Source organism: Papilio polytes, unplaced genomic scaffold (assembly GCF_000836215.1).
Source record: "Papilio polytes unplaced genomic scaffold, Ppol_1.0 DF824269.1, whole genome shotgun sequence".
NCBI classification, from domain to species: Eukaryota; Metazoa; Arthropoda; class Insecta; order Lepidoptera; family Papilionidae; genus Papilio; species Papilio polytes.
This window is the reverse complement of record NW_013524935.1, coordinates 4,445,041-4,462,870: the sequence shown is the minus strand read 5'-3', so window position 1 is coordinate 4,462,870 and position 17,830 is coordinate 4,445,041. Positions and strand designations below refer to the sequence as shown.

General features: G+C 34.4%; 1 protein-coding gene across 5 annotated transcripts in view; it reads left to right on the top strand.

Moving 5' to 3' along the window:
• Positions 1 to 17,443, top strand: part of LOC106109056 (trichohyalin) — a 60,758-nt gene extending 43,315 nt beyond the window's left edge. For 4 of the 5 annotated variants that reach the window (XM_013290470.1, XM_013290462.1, XM_013290454.1 and 1 more), the window contains 5 exons: positions 146 to 341; positions 747 to 928; positions 11,604 to 11,875; positions 12,683 to 12,910; positions 15,518 to 17,442. In XM_013290470.1, coding sequence (XP_013145924.1) covers positions 177 to 341; positions 747 to 928; positions 11,604 to 11,875; positions 12,683 to 12,910; positions 15,518 to 16,635 — 1,965 coding nt within the window. In that variant the 5' untranslated portion in view covers positions 146 to 176 and the 3' untranslated portion in view covers positions 16,636 to 17,442. Of the gene's footprint in view, positions 1 to 145; positions 342 to 746; positions 929 to 11,603; positions 11,876 to 12,682; positions 12,911 to 15,517 lie in introns of all 5 variants that reach the window. The other variant, XM_013290485.1, reaches the window with a different exon arrangement.
• Positions 17,444 to 17,830: the final 387 nt, after the last annotated feature.

The window sequence follows — 17,830 nt, the reverse complement described above, 5'->3', positions numbered from 1 at the left end:
AACAATGCGTATATTCGCGACTGTATGTCTCATGGTCTATGTAAATTAACTGTATTTATATCTCGTATTTCAGTAATAGAAATATAAAAAAAGTGTTGATTGAATAACATTGCATGCTTTCTGATATTGTTTTCTTTTGTTACAGATTTCCAACAATGACATAAGAGCTTCACAAGATGGCGCTAAGGTTGAAAAAGGATATAAAGAAAGCTTCGTACTATGTGTGGTTCCTGGGGGCTCAGGAGTCACGCGGGCTTCGGGGCGAGGAGTTTGCCCTCCCAGCTATCCGAGTGCTGGAGGAGAGGGCCAGGGACTTGGAGCCTTTTAAAGTCACCCTACAGGTAGTCACTATTGTTCGCGACTTCATCAGTGTGAAATTGAAAAATTATAGCCTATGTTACACACTGATAATGGAGCTTTTTAATGGTGAAAGAATTTTTTAAATCAGCCTAATAGTTTTTGAGTTATCTTAATACATACAAAAATCTTTCCTCTTTATTATATTAGTATAGATATATTTTTTAATTAGAACTCAAAGCGATAATCATTTTAGATATATTCTAGAGACTTCTAGAAATACCCTTAAAGTTAACCCGATTTACCTACAAAGAGTGTAGAAGACAATAAAACTTAGGGGAGTAGTCTTCTGAGTTTTCTTCCCGTGTATACGTCGCTTTTATTTCAAAACAAAAGAAACATTAATGTTTGAATCTATGCGTAGTTTTGACATGAATTCTTCTATGCAGGTATCACACAAAGGTCTGAAGATAATCCAGAATGTGAGTGCAAAGGGAAAACAACAAACTATCAAGCATTTCATCCCGCACGGCAGCATCACGAGTGCGGTGGTCCAAGGCGACGTGGTGGCCTGCGTGCTGTTGTTATACAACCCTATTACAGGCTGCCCTGTCCACGTGCATGCATACAGGTAAACTTTACTATGCAAAAATCACACTTTATGACATCGCGTGGTTAGTTATAAGCGTAAACCTAGACCGGGTAATGGAAAGATTTTACAAAAAAAAACTGTTTTTTCGTGTCTTGATTGAAATTGCGAGTTTTAAAGTTTGAATGAAACTATATTTCACTGTTACTTGTAAGGTAAACAATTATTTATTTGTCAAATTTAACGTTTTTGGCCTTATCCGAGCATATCACGTACTAATAAAAAATCTTAACTCTTACAAATATTACAAATGCGAAAGTTTAGATTGATGGATGTTTGAATTTACTGCCTAAACGAGTAGACGATTCTCGATTAAATTTAGCATAGATGCAGAATATAGTCTGGAAGAAAATATAGGCTACTAATTAAGTTTTATTTAAATTCCACAAGGACAGAATGTCGGGCGAAAGCTAGTGAAGAATAAACATCCAAACGCTGTTGATAAAATTCTCGTATCAAAATTTAAAAAAAAACACACAGCAATTTTCCATGTTTAATAACTACATGTAACATGAAATGCACAGATAAAAAATGAAAGAAAGTGACATAAGAAAGTTATAAATATGACTCGAGGCAGTCGGCCATCATGCGTGGCGATTCACGCGCATTACAACTGTAGGCGGTAGTAAATTATGTTTAAGAAGAAACAAATATTCAACACAATATGCACAATAGTGGCTTTCGCTCGCGACTCCGTTCGCGTGCAATGTAAAAAACAAAAGTAAGTATTCTTTCAGACTATTCTCTAAAGTGCAAAATTACATCAAGATGCATTGACCAGACTTAGACTACAATCTCTAACAAACATCCATCCAAGTATTTGTAACATTAGTAAGAAAAAAAATATTTAAAACTATAAGTTATGTAGTAAAACTTCTACCTGCTGCCTCTTACTATAAAAAAGCAAACAGCAGTAAACTAAAGGTTTATTGTTATGAGATCTTCGGTTCATAATCGTCCTGAACAATTATCAATAATTCATTAAACTTGGCAATTGTTAAAGATATATTTGTTTAAAAGTCATCACTTTATTTAGGTTTACTGAAATAAATACCATTGACACAAGATTTTCTATAAAACATTCTTGCTAACATTTTATTCTAAGTTTTTAAAACTTTTATTACCATAAAATGTTAATTTATATTCCGCACCTCAACGAGTCAAGCCTGCCCCCAGTTCACCCACCCGGCCTCTGACATTACACGACTTACGTTTACAAATGTGTAAAAATAAAATGGAACCGTTGCATTTTATAATGCTTGTAAAGTTGTCCCGGACGTGATTTCTAAGTAATTCTGTTAGTACGTAATAATAAAAAAAAATGCTATTGAAGTTTTCTATCTTGTAGAACATCGTAAGAGTCGCTGAGTAGCCATAAAAATACTGTTAGAAAAAAAATTAAGTAATTTACCCTTGGTTGGCCATTTCAATGGAGTCTCGTGACTCATTTCCACTGGATTACTGGCTTGGCTGGAATATCTATAAGTGCAAAATTACATGTAAAGTTTCTTAGACTAGTATCATCTATTTTTTTTTGTCGTAAAATGTTTTCTATTCATGTTTTTAGGACGCCTATATTAATATAACAGCAATTTTTTTATTAAAATATGCTAACGGCCTTTTAAGTGACCCGGAATTTTAAATACATTTTCACGTCTCATTGCTAATTATGTATCTAAAAAAGTAGAAATATCTTGTAATATTATGCTAACGGCCATGTTATAGATCTTTTTAATGTTTTTTTTAAATTCCTTGCGACAAATGCCAAACGTCTAATGTCAAAGTCATATTTAAATGTAAAAAATTAAACCTTTTTTGTTTTTTAATTTTGTCAAAGATTAATAAAAAGATCTTAAACTTGGAATTTTTATTTGGAGTACTGTTTTGTATTGATTATGGTGTTTTACAAAATCTTTCGTTTAATATTTTTGGCATGTAGTCGATTGGGTAAGCAGAGATTTATGTATGCCTCGGCCTTAGACGCAATGTAGGCAACTCGCCAAATACTTAAGCATAAACATTGCCAACGGGTTAATGACCTAGAAACTTTGAATGTCAAATAACCTTCAAACTCAAACATAACTTTACCATCTTAAATGTTCTAAGTTAATTGGTACTAAGTGTCACTAACGGTTGCTTAATACTATGAAATACTGAAAAAAAAATTAAAAAACAGATTTTTAAATGCATTCTCATATTAAACCACAATCTACACTAAGAGTGATGTTTACTGTGGATTTTAAAATGGCAGTAAATCTTCGTTATTTATACCGAATTTAATAATTTGGTAGTAAAGTAATAAAAATATAATTTAGAGCGGAAAATATTTATGTCTTTATTAATAAAAGTTTTAAACGCGTATCCGAGAATTTAATCATCTGTGACATTTAAGAAATGGCGCGAAAACAAAAACAGAAAACAACCGCTGCGTTGGGAAATATCCCAGTTCGAATTTTAAAACGAACGCATCAAATGAATGAAAACTTTTTGTTTACATTATACCGCATTACTTTCCTAGAACGTGTTAATCAGAAGCATAAAATACGTTTTGAAATAAACTAAATCGCAACACTTACGCAAAATTCCAAGTTACAAAACATATGTAAAATGTATCACAATTATTTTAAATGTTGCAATCTTGTGACACGAAAATGTTACAAGCAAGATATTTTAAAAAAATGGTCAGTAAAGCGTTATTTTATTACAACATTAATTTGTGTTTGTTATATTTATTAATGTTTTGTTTTTATTGAACTAGTATAGATTTGTGTTCAAAATAGACATGTGTGTGAAATTAGAAGGATGCTTGCATCTTTAATTATTCTGAGGTAAAACAGCAAAAATTTTTTATTTACGAATTCTAAGACAGCCAAAGAATTTGCATTTTATTCGGTAACCATAATTTTAAACTAATTATCAACAATAATAGAATCATTAGAAAGTAGTAGTAATTGTTCCAATTAGGCAAAGTTCAAGGTGACTAGGACCGAATCACGGAGATACTCTTTGCTTACAATGATACAAAACAAACTGCTGACATTTGAAGCCGGTAGATGGCGTAAGCATGCGAACATCTTGAACATTGCAATGACCCCGATATTTTATGTTAATTTAGCATAACAATAATTTAGTTGATCGTGTTAAAAGATTATTGTCTATTGTATTTATTTTATAAAGATTTAAGAATTATTCTCTATATAAAAACTGTCTTCCATGTGTTCCAAGTTTAACAAAACACATAATCTTCTAAGCAATATTATTACGAAAGTTTGGATGGATTTGTACGTATTTCCAACAACGCTAAAGGGATTTACATTTATGACTTTTTTGACTAAACTATCGTACCTACAATTGTTTAGTCGCAATTTGATTCCAATAAGCTTATGGACATGCACACTACTTTTTTAGTTGTGCAACTGAACAGTTGATTGGGCTGCGAAACAATCGACAATCGCATGACAGTTATGTCGCGGCCAACGGTATATTATACTAGCTGTTTCCGTGCGGCTTCATCCGCATGAAATTATGAAAATTTTATTTTATTGTTTACATTTGTCAAATTATCAATCTTTCTTTTTTGATGTTCGCAGGAACTTATGGTCTCTTTCCCATATTTAGGGTTTTTATCCAAAATATTTACCCCCTAAGTTTAATGGCGTGAAAATATATAGCATCATGCATGACGAAGTAGGGCTTTATATTCAAAAATATACTGTGATTGCTGACATCTTAGGCAACAAAGAAGTGTGTGTTTACGCTTTATTATAATGATATAGATAAAACAAATTAATTTGGCAAAGCCAGGTCCGTGAACTGTTGACCGGAGGTGAATGTCTCACTAAACACGTATCAAAATAAGGTTGCCATATCATAATTCATTAAATACGAGTGATGTAATAACATTCCTTATACATCAATGATGATGTAAGATATAACAGTGGGTTTACACTGTTTAGAGAGCAGTATAAATTAGTTATACGTAAATGAAATAAATGAAACACAATAATATTGTTTTTACGCATTTTAAATATTCGACGATAATGCGTTCTTGTAATAAAACAACGTATGTATTTCTGTTTTTAATTATATAATACTAGCTATCGTCCGCGACTCCGTCCGCGTGGAATTAAAACAACATTGTAAAATATAGCCTATGTTACTCACAAATAAATTACCTTTCTAACGCTATGAGAATTTTTAAAATCGGCCCATTAGTTTTTGAGCCTATTCATTACAATCAAACATACAATTCATCTTTATAACATTGGAATAGACAATCAAAAATCAAAGACGACAGTCGTCTTGGCATAGAGTATAAAAAGATAACATGGCAAAGACCAAGTAACCCCAGCGGTTCATATCCATTCAATCTTTGTTAACTAAAATTAACGGTTTTGAATCTTGTAATACAGCAGTAAGGTCTAAAATCCATTAAATAAAAAGAAATCAATCAGTTTTTATATAAAGTACTTCGTGGACGTAATCGAGGTTTCTTCCGGTGCGAAACCCTACATTTGCGGTCTACGCACACCTTGTACTTCTTCATATAACTATTATACAATTTAATTAAAAAACAAGTTATTTTTTAATTAATTATAACAGCAATATATCTACTACATATAGCTATAAAAGTGTATCTTTCTTAAAGATTAAAATAAAAAGTAACAAAACTTAGTAAAGTGACTTTGGCAACCCTAAGATGGCATATCACGCCGTACATCCGGTGGGCTCAGGTTACTAGCGACATCTATCTCACCGACTCGATAAGTATTTGCTACAAGACCCAATTACTAAAGATACCACATTTTTATACTCAATAACCTTTGTTTTATAGGGGGGGATCTTTAAAAAGATATATTTCCTTGTTTGGAAGACAGTTTTACGTGAGATTTGTACCCACTTAAACCCCCTAAGTGGCCAGCTTGTAGTGTAATAGAAGAGAGTTCCAGGATCTCCGTGGAATTCACTGGTACCATACTCAATAACCTAGATTTAAAAATTCCGCTATCGTTATTTATGACACTTAGCTATGCTTAACTTCATATGTAGCTGAAGGTTCTGTCTTTAACATTCCAATAATAATATCTGCTTGTACCTAAATTTATAATAGCGAAAGTCTATATGGATGGATGTTTGTTAGAGTGTACTGCCTAAACTGCTGAACGGATCTCGATGCAATTTGGCATAGACATAGTCTGGAAGAACACATAGGTTACTTGCAATTGTTCATTTCAACGCGGAGGGAATAGTAGGCGAAAGCTAGTAAAGTAACCCATTAATTGTATTTCTTGAAAAGCCAGACTAATACCAAAGTGTAAGGTTCACTATATCTTTACAGCCTTACAAACGCGGTCTAAACTTAAACTTATGAATAAACTGAGTATAAGCAAAATATTGGTACATTTTTAGTAAGAATCTAATTTAAATAAAAAACAGTAAAATGCGCGGATATTTATGATACCAAGTTGCCGACAATCTTGACCGGGTTAAAGATACTCTAACGGCACTGATAAAATTCCAATGTCGAAAATTTACATAAACATTGTGCGAATTCTGTCTAATTTGATCCACTTTGTTTCCCGAACCATTATATCGAGTGTGGCATCACAGTAATATTACTAATGTTATAAATGCGAAAGTTTAGATGGATGGATGGATAGTCAGGAAGAATACTACTACGGAAGAAGGCTACTTACTTTTCTAATACCACGCGGACAGAGTCACGGGCGAATGCTAGTGTTACTATAAATGCGAATGTTTAGATGTATGGATGTTTGTAGCCTAAACTTCTGAACAGATCTCGATGATTCGGCATGAAAAGAATAGTCTGGAAGAACGCATAGACTTACTTTTTTTTTAATCCTTCGCAGGCGAAAGTAGTAAGTAATTTTAAAAATTTGGTATAACAAAAAGTGTCAGATTTATTAAACTTTCCATTAACAAATATAAAAAAGTCATGCTTTTTGCCAGCAAAAGGACAATGTCTATGCAAACGACAGTGAAATTGTTACGTTACGTTTGTAACAATACAGTGAAAGTGCAAGCTATTTTACGAACATAGAATCAATGTTACTTTGTGTTTTTGACAATAAAATATTTTATATCAAGTACTGGCTGACAGCGAAATCATTCGCGTTAAATTAAAAAAAAAATACATTAACTATTCCAGACAATGTTCTGGAATTTTGTAACATTTTCGTCAACAATACATTCATCATTACTTTCGTGTTATTAATTAAAAGTAATTCAAAGGTTATTATTGTATTTTATTTTAACTAGATGGCGTTATTCTAAATTTAGAAAAACGTATTTATTTCACAATTTTAATTTCAATACTAATAAATATTTTATGTATAAATGTATTTTAACATTCCACTTAACTATGTCAATGAAGCATTTTAAAACAATAATAAAAATCAGACTTAAAGTGACATCATAAAGGGTTTCTTATCGAGATATTCTTGCATACATCAGCTGTTTACAACGCAATACAACCGGCCTTTCACCTCGTATTTAACACCTGTAGTATTTCTCGGGTTCTGTAAGTTGCGTTTTTGACAGTTGTTTAAACATGGCGGACTGACAGTTGAAAAACGGAAAACTTTCACCGAAATGTCGACAGGTTTATCGAAGTATGTAGCGAATTTTAAACAACTATAAAAACACATTTAAGTGTTCAAATGTATCTGAATAGTTTTATCAATAATTTGTATAAGAATTAAAATATTTTATAATATACAAAGGTGATATTTGTCATTTAAATACAATATGTGGTACTTCCTAATTACATAAAATTAAAAATCTTTAGTGTCTGAAAAATAATTCCTATTTACCTGTTTGTAACACGTTAGTTAATTTACAAATGTCCACGTTTTTTTGCAAACATTCGAAGTACGAATATTGACTTCTAATTAACCATACAATTTTAAACTAACATGTCAATTTCACCCATAAATCGTTATTTAACTTATTAATATAAATGAGAATTGTTGGATGGATATCTATTACTACGTTTCTCCAAAACGGCTTAACAGATCTATACTATTATAATAAAGCGTAAACACACACTTCTTTGTTGCCTAAGATGTCAGCAATTACAGCATGTTTTTGAATAATACTTGTATTAATAAAAAGCCCTACACTTACGTCACGCTTTAGTCTATTAAACTTAGTGGGTAAATATTTTGGATAAAAACCCTAATGTGGGAAAGAGACCATAAGTTGCTGTCAACATCAAGGAAGATTGCTATGGATTGTCATCATGTCATGTCATTTTGACATTTGCAATTGATAAATTGACAAATGTAAATGATACAATAATGTTTTTATAATTACCCGCGGATGAAGCCACATGGGTTAGTCGAGTCTTGATTAAAAATCAGTACTGAACAAAGTAGGGAGCACGCGTAGTCTATTTCTATTTCCGCGCGGAATGAAAACTATTTATTAATTTTAACACTGAGGTACACATAACTACGTTTATTAGAAAGCAAAATCAGTTAACGAAGGACAGAATATAAATAATTAATGACAAGCAGAAGCGTAATAAATTAGAGTTCACTAGTCATGTAGAAAGTGAAGCTTTCTCGCCGGCTTTCAAGTAAACACAATCTTAATGCAAAGGAACGATAAGAATCCAGCCTTTTATACGCATAGTAATTTTAAATTATATTAACAGAATACTAAAATAACATTCCTGTAAGACTTGATTTATTAGAAAGTTTACACAGAGTACATAGATAATCTAACTTCTTACTAACATTACGAGTATATGCGAAAGCTTGAATAGTTGTTAGAGTTTGTAGCCTAAACTGCTAAACGGATGACGATGAAATTTGCCATAGATGTAGAGCATAGTCTAGAAGGACCCATAGACTACTTATTTTTGTTTTGTTTTAATTCCACGCAGACGGAGTCGCGAACGAAAGCTTGTAAGCGATAAATGCGAAAGTTTGGATGGATGTTTGTTAGTGTTTGTAGCCTAAATTGCTGAACGGATCTCGATGAAATTTAGCATAGATGTAGAGGATAGTTTAGAAGGACCCATAGGCTACTTACTTTTGTTTTTCATTCCACACAGACGGTATCGCGGGCTAAAACTAAATCATAATGTATTACAATATTTTCGGACTATCAGATAATAATATTTTCCGTAATCGTCACGTAATAATTATCAATTTTTTAGTTACATTGCGTGTGACATGATAACATACAATTCAATTTATTGCATATAATTACTGTGTAACATATAGAATTTATTACGAGATAGAAATGTCTGTTAGTTTGTTAAATTACATTTGTACGTAATATTAAATTATGTCTCGTATTATAGTGCTAGAGTCAATTTGAATATGTCAACAAATTAAATTGTAACTCTCGGTTGCCAAAACACACTAGAACATAAATACTTCACATTAAGAGCGCGCACACCTTTGGCAAAACTATCGCACAACTGTTTAGACTCGCTTTGATTCATATGAGTTTATACGGTGAGCAGAATACTCGATTTTTAGTTGTGCAACTAAACAGATGAGGTTGCAAACAATCGACAATCGCATTAATATTATAAATGCGTACTTTAGATAGTTGGAGGTTTGTTACTATTAGGAACAAAATTAGTACCGTGCTTTAGAGTTGGCGCAACTCTAGATTATCGGCATAAACGTGACGTCCCTAGCTGACAGCTGTAAATGTCACTAGAAGTATAAATAGATTGGCGCGAAACATGAGTCTTGACGAGAAGTGTTGCTCTGAGTTTAAAGCGACAGTATCAATTAAATAAGTTGTCCTAATACTATGTATCAAAATGGTTTAACGGTGTGTAAGGACTAATTAACCATGGTCAAAGTCAAGAGCAAAAGTTAGTATTACCATAATTATCATACCCTGAAAAATGATATGCGTTTCTTCAGTCGAAACTATTAGATGTAACGTTTCTTAATATTTAGAGTATTTATTATTCGCTCTAACGAAATAAAATAAAGAATCAATTACGAAATGAAATGCAAATGTATTATGCAAATCAATTTGTCCGACTATATACAAGTCCCTTTCTTACGTCACATCCGTTAAAACTAGTTATAAATTGACTAATACCGGTAATACGATTCTCAACCAAATGTTACAATCGCTTGCCAAATGTACTCATATATTGTATTGCAAATATTAACAGATAGTTGTGGCTGGTTCAATTCGAAAAATTATAAGAGATACCCTCCTTTGATTAAACAATCGCACAACCGTGCGATTGTCGATTGTTTTGCAGCCTCAACTGTTTGTTTTACAACTAAAAATCGAGTAGTGCGAACCTCCATATAACAGGAATCAGAGCGTCGGTGGTTCAGTAGTTTAAGCACTTGACTTTATAGGTCTCGGGTTCGAATCCCGCCATGTACCAATGTGATTTTCGATTTTTCCAATTTTCATATGTACATAATTTACCCGACGTTCTTACGGTGAAGGAAAACATCGTAATGCATCCTGCACATATCGGCGAAGAAATTCAAAGATATGTGTCAAGTCAACCAACCCGCACTTGGCCAGCGTGGTTGACTATGGCCTAGTCACCCCTTATTAGGGTAGGCTCCGAGCCCCTCGGTGGGGACGTATAGTGAGCTGGTGATGATGAAAGCGAGGTGTGCTTACCCTTTTAAAATGTAGTATTTTATACATAAAAGTATTATTTTATCAACATTTAATTTGTATTTTTATCGAGGATATTAACTGCAAAGCTAACGAGGCGTTAGCAAATACGGAGATATTTGGCCTTGTGAATCTCTCAACTCTGACATTCACCAGCACAATGCCGCGATATGCGGAGCCTGTCTCGAACACCACTAAATAAAGACCAGTTAAACAACGCATTTATATGCTTACTTATACAGTCAATGTAAACTAAATGTTACATGCATTACCTCTGTTACAATATACTGAAATCTTAAATACTTCGATACGTAAGCGCCTTTTATTGATAGACATAAAAATACTGCCGCTTCCCCTACAAAAATGTTTTAGATGTCATGTAAAATCTAGTCATTTTAGTTAATGCTTATGAAGCCTTGGTAATTACGGCGCCATTAATTTTCAAAATAACGTAGTGATCCTCGAGCGCTTTGCTTAGGTTTAGCTAAAAATGAAATAAACAGCAAGTGATTTTTTTGAAATGTTGGCAACGTGTAATTGATAATAATTCATAATAAACACTAACTAATACTAAAACGACTAGGTTATACAAGACATCTAACACATTTTTGTAGGGAAAACGAGACTTTTTTTTACATATTTTTAATATTTCAAGACCAATATAACCAGTGTAATTTTTCTTTTTAGCGTAAATTTTGACACAAAAATTTTCTGAACTTTAAAACTCGCTAAAACACAAGCTGATTTATGTTTCCCACTAATAGTATTTGTATAAATTAATTTCTTCTATCAAATGTGACAAAATAATCAAAAAAAAATAAAATCAACGTTATTTAGACACAAGAAATAAAACCAGTCTACATAAAAATGAACATAAAATTGAGAAGGAATCTTCGTTAGAATTAAAAAAAATGCTAAAAGCAAACAAACGACTTTCAATTTAAATACATTTTAAACTAGTTTTCAACACTGATTTTAAAACATCTTCGAATTATTTTTTTTATTGTTTCAACAGATGTGACTCTGATCACACCGCTGAGATGCTGTACACACATCTGCAAGCATTAATAGAGAGACCAGAGAATCAGAAGAAGTTCGCAGATATAGAAAGAAAGCTGCAAATGCGTGGAGCTCTCCCTTCAAAGAAGCCCCCAGATTCTTCTTTGGGAAGCGAAGTTTCTAGAGAATCTGATTCCGGAAGTAATGAAGAACGATGTGTAGCGAATCTGTACGACAGTTTGGCTGCGGAATTGAAACAGAAATTGTCTACAGGTAAAAAGGGCTTAGGTCAGTGGAATTTTATAATTCGAGTAGTTTGCTTTGCATTTAGTGCACTTTATTTATTGGTTTGTAGTTGTTTATTATATTTGTAGTTATATTTCCTCTCCTCTTAAATTCAAGAGATATCCTACCTGTTTTCTTTAAATTAACATATTTCTTTTTTTTTTATATCTGAAGATATATTATTTTATCATATATTGAATCATATTATTTTAACTGAAGTTACAATAATATGATTTTATTTTTAAACTAGCTGTTCCCGTGCGACTTCATCCGCATGAAATTATGAAAATTTTATTTTATTGTTTAATTGTCAAATTATCAATTTCAAATGTCAAAATAACATGACATGGTGGCAACCTTGCTTCCTTGATGTTGGCAGCAACTTATGGTCTCTTTCCCACATTAGAGTTTTTATCCAAAATATTTACCCCCTAAGTTTAATGGCGTTAAAATATATAGCCTAAAGCCTGACGTAAGTGTAGGGCTTTTTATTAAAAAAGGGATTATTAAAAAAAATGCTGTAATTGCTGACATCTTAGGCAACAAAGAAGTGTGTGTTTACGCTTTATTATAATAGTATAGAAGTATAAATTATACATTATTTACAAATAATACTTTTGTTTCAAAACTATATGCTTAATCCATTAAAAACAGTTGATCAATAAAGATAAAACTATTCGTGCCTTTAAAATATAATATAGTAATGCTAAATATATATATTAATATTTATTATAAAGCAATTACAGCTTTCAGCTAGTATACAATTTATTTAACAATTCCAACAACTCATTACGCATTTTTAAATTCCAGGCAAAAGCCCGATTCTTCTACCACCGAGAGACTACGACACGGTGCATCGTCAGAAAGGAAACCTCAGTAATATTGACACACGTCGTTGTCTCAACCAGAATATAGTTGGAGTAAACGCGAGGCGCAAATTAGAGTCATCAGGAGGCAGTTCCGGTATTGGCAGTGATCTTGCACCTTCTCCAGAAAGGAATGATTATGCAAGACAACACGACAATCATAGTACTAGTGGTAAGTTGTTTTTTTTATACAATTAAGTTACAAACGAGCGACCGGCCACCTAAATGCGCCGAAATGGCGAAGCAACCGCTACCGATAGACATCTGCAACAGCAGATGCGTGCTTAACATAAATCAACGTACCGTATGTTTTAGTTTTTCAGCACACTGTGAAACTATATCTGTCTCGCTCTAGCAAAATCTATAATGATAAATACTTGTAGGAGTGAAAGAGACAAATATAGGTTTACATTGTTACTTTGTCAATGTATTTTATCAATTTCTAGTAGTTAGTTATGTTGTCCTATGTTTCAACGCAGTAAACTCAAGTTACGGAGTTCGGATAAGTAACTAATGGTTAAAAGTAACTGGGGAATTACATAAATATGTTAATGAAAGTCGATATTAAAAAAACAATAGATATAGTTTTAAATAAAGCAATGATTTGTTATTAATAAAAAAAACTTCAACCAACAAGAACAAATATTTATTTCAAAGCCAAAACATCTTTGTCCTGTACGGTTATAAACATTGTCTATTGAAATGCAGGTTTAGATTGAAAATGACCTAATGTTTATTTTTATTTAAAAGCAAAACCAAATAGTTAAATGACCTCATTGCGGTCGTGACCTATTACGTCATAGTCCTGCATTTAAGTAAACATTATTTATCTTCTTACTAATATTATAAATGTAAAAGATGGATAGATTACTATATTTCTTTAGAACGGAACGGAATATGTTTAATATTTCGATGTTTGGCACAGATGTAGAACATAGTATGGAACATTAGGTAATTGTTAAGTTTTTTTAAACCGCGTGGACGGAGTCGTAGGCAAAACCTAGTAAACAATACCCTTTTTTACAGACTTTAACATTTAGTTATACAATTTCAATCTACTCATATGCAGAAGAAAACATAACATTTCAGCAAACGTCTAATATGATTTGCTTTTATAGGTTTTAGCCGGGAATGTTTTTTTTATCGTCTCAACTGTCCTATTTTCTAATGTAATAATGTTTCGTAATTAAGTTATTATAAGTGAACGAGACATGAACAATAAGGCATCACAATTAATAATTAATTAAAGTTTTCTTTAAAACAATTCCGGTGTTTAACTTGTTACCGACAGCGCGGCAGCCAAAAATCAAAAATTTTATATAAGGTTATTTACATATTTACAATAATTGCAAAACTATATTGCAATCACATCTTGTAACTGTGTGCGTCTTTTTCTTCTATTGTTTTATCATCTTTTTTTTAATAAACCATGCCATCTCGGTGGCCAGTATGCAACCTCTTTGGTTGTCACACTTCTTGTCAGCCAAAGAGGTTATATTTTGCACTGACCACCTGGACCTTAGTACATTACCAATTTTATATTTGTCCTTGAAAACGTTGAAAACAATACTATTTTAAGATGAACTACTTAGTTATCTGTATGTCTTTTACAGACGTACTCTTTGTGTTATTGTTAGTCGGAAACAATAGAATAAAAATCTTAATTATTTTAATGGAGTGCGCAGGGAATTAGTTTCAACACAATATAACGAAACCGAAAGAATCGCGGAACCTAAATCTCAGGCGAACTTTAGACATAAAGCTGCTGTTTTGTTAACAAGCGATAGCGTAGAAATGGTATATTAAATATAAATGTAAATAATTTATTTTACTACATAAATTAATATCTTCAAACCAGTAGCAAATCTACGATTATACTCCTTGTTGCGAACGGGAGGCTATTTAGACATACCAATATATTACATACTAGCTTTCGCCCGCTTCGACTCCGTCCGCATGAAATTAAAACAAAAATAATACAAAACATAGCCAATGTTACCCACTAACAAAGTAGCTTTTTAATGGTGAATTTTCAAAATCGACCTAGTAGTTTTTGAGTTATCAATCAAATCAAACAAAGTTTTCCTCTTTGTAATGTTAGTATATATGTACATACACAAGATTTCGCCCGCGATTCCGTCTGCGTGTAATTAAAAATGTACCCTATGAGTTCTTTCAGACTATCCTCTACATTTATGCTAAATTTCATCAATATCCGTTCCGCAGTTTAGGCTACAACCTCTAGCAAACATCCATCCATCCATATATCTCCACAAAATTGTATAGTATTAATTACCCATATTTTGACAAATTAAACCATGATTTTGACTTAAGAATGGAATAGTTGTCATACATTATTAGCAATTCCGCTGTAGTATCTGCAATGTATACACACCCTTACTACTTAACTGTTGCGGACGGTAATGACGAGCGTCGCGTGGGAGTGTGACAGGTTCCTTTCTATGTCGATTTCGTTTTTAAAACCATGTTGACTCGTTAATGTGTCCACGAAGATGACTCTATACCCCGTTATACGCAAAAGTGAACATTGACAATCGAGTAGAACTCGTTCTCAAGCCACATTAGTCATAATTATAGAGGTTATCGGATCAAATATGAGAAGAGATTATGCCAAATATTCAACGTAGGCGGTGAAACGTTATTTTTTGTGTCATTTAGTGCTTTAAAAGCTGATTAGCATTTTATTACCGTTATTGAAAACTTCGTACTTTCCTAAGCAAATCCATCCTTATTAATGTAACATATTCGTGATTTTCAGAGGAGGACTGGGCTGAGAGCACGGCGTACATGATGCATGAGGCGTTCGAGGCGTCTCCCCCGCGCCGCACCGCCTCGCCCCCGCGCGCCGCTTCACCCCCGCGCCGTGCCCTTTCCCCGCGCGGCTACGATCGTGCCTACAACGATGACTACCTGCCGCCCGTCGAGCCCTACCGCGACCAGCTCGCGCCCTTCCGCGACGCCACGTTCGAGCGCCGTTTCCGCCATGAATCCCTCGAACGCGGCACCAAGGAGAAACCCGACAAATTCCTCGAGGACGGCACCGGCTACAGGCGACGATACGTACCCGACGCCAAACCTTCTAACCGCAGCATAGACCGGGGCGACGACCGGCGTTTCGGCAAACTGCAGCGCGGCGCCAGCGAGGGCAGCCTCAAAATCGCCGAGACCTCGCCCAAAGACCGCTTCAACGTCGCCAAGGAAAAGTTCATGAACCTGGAGAGGGAGAGATTCAACAGGGAGCTGGAGCAGCACATGGCTTTAAGGAGGAGCATGCTCGAAAGGAACAGTCGCTCGACTTCTTCCCCCGAGGAAGAGAGAAGGGACGAGCGGCAAGAGCGTCATCGAGAGCCAAGCTCCCGACGAGAACCTGACCGTTCTCATCGGGATATCGAGCGCTCTCACCGCGACTCGGACCGGCGCAAGGACATGGATCGGGTGCGTGACGTCGAGCCCGCGGACCTGGCGCACAGGGAGATGGAGAGGTTGCCGCGCGTCGGTCGCAAGCGGGACGAGAAGCGGTACGAGTACGGCGCTGAGGATTACCTGAACAGGATCGAACCGAAGCCGGAGCGGGAGTTCGACCGGTATCGGGAGCGGCGAGAATTGGATCGGCGTATAGACGAGGATGAGATGATCGAGCCGGTGTTGGAGGAGAGGCGCCGCGAGTGGACGGACCGGCAACGCGCCTTCAGCCGCTCCCGGCTGCTGGACGAGCAGCGAGCGGCGTACCCCGACGGTGATAGAGACAGGGATAGGTACTACGACCGCGAGTACCGGGACTTCCGCGAGTTGGCCGAGCGCCAGCCGACAAAGTTCCGGCACAGCTACGCGGAGCCCATCCCGCGCGGCCGCCTCGGGACAGTGAGGCCTTACTGATGCCATAGTACATTTAGAGATGTACCTCACGATGACGAATGGACAGATGTCTGAGTGCGGAGCTTGCTCGTGTGCAGTCACACGACACAACTGAGTACGCGCCTCAAACTGTATTCAGTTTTGCCATAAAGTGTAATCAAAGCTGAGTCGATGTTGGAGTCAATGATTTTTTTAATCTATGTTATATTTTTACTTCGTACCTATTTGGAAATAACAAACCTCTTTTATTATCATAATACATGCTAATACAAGACGGTGCAATATTTGTCGACCTTAATTTCGATCTTAAACGAGTAAAGACGTTTATTATGAAAATTTTACTTTAAAAGACAATTATTTGTAATTGTTTAGCGTCCTTGCTTATATTCAATGCAACATCCTTGCAATAACTTGGTTCATAGTTTTTATGTAATCGAATTTACAAGCCCAAAATCTGCAGTTATAAATTAGTTATTTAATTTACAAATAAATACTCGAAGACTCTGAGTCTATGAAATATATCTTTGTAAATAAAACGTATATAACTTTGAATAAAAAATCATAATAATTAGTAAATAATGTGTAATATAACAGATGTTTTAATGAGATTAGTTACTAACATAATAGATAAGTTTATTAAATTGTTAATTTCGATGCGTTTATGAAATCAAGGAGTTATAAATGAATGAAATTTTATGAGATAGTAAATAAGAATAATAATTGTATGTATGGATTATTTGTTTTATTTTACATAAGGAGAATAATGTACCAGTGGAGAGATAACGACTACATTATAATTGTGGGAAGTTAATAAAAAATGATATATTTTTGATCCCGACTTTGAATTTAACAATAAACTTACTGGAGTAACAATATATATCCTACATTATAGCTTTCGTCCACGACTCCGTCCGCGCGGAATAATAAAAATGGGAAGCATATGTGTTCTTCCAGATTCTCTACATCTATCTTACCAAATATCTAGACTACAAACTCTAACAAACATATTTCCATGTAAACATTCGCATTTATAATATTAGTAAGACTAACTTTCGCCCGCGACTTCGTCCTCGTGGGATTAAAATCACAAAATCAGATAGCTTACGTGTTCTTCCAGACTATGCCCTACAGCTACGACAAATTTCATCGAGATCCGTCCAGCAGCTTAAACTACAAACTCTAACAAACATCCATTCATGTAAACATTTTCATTTAT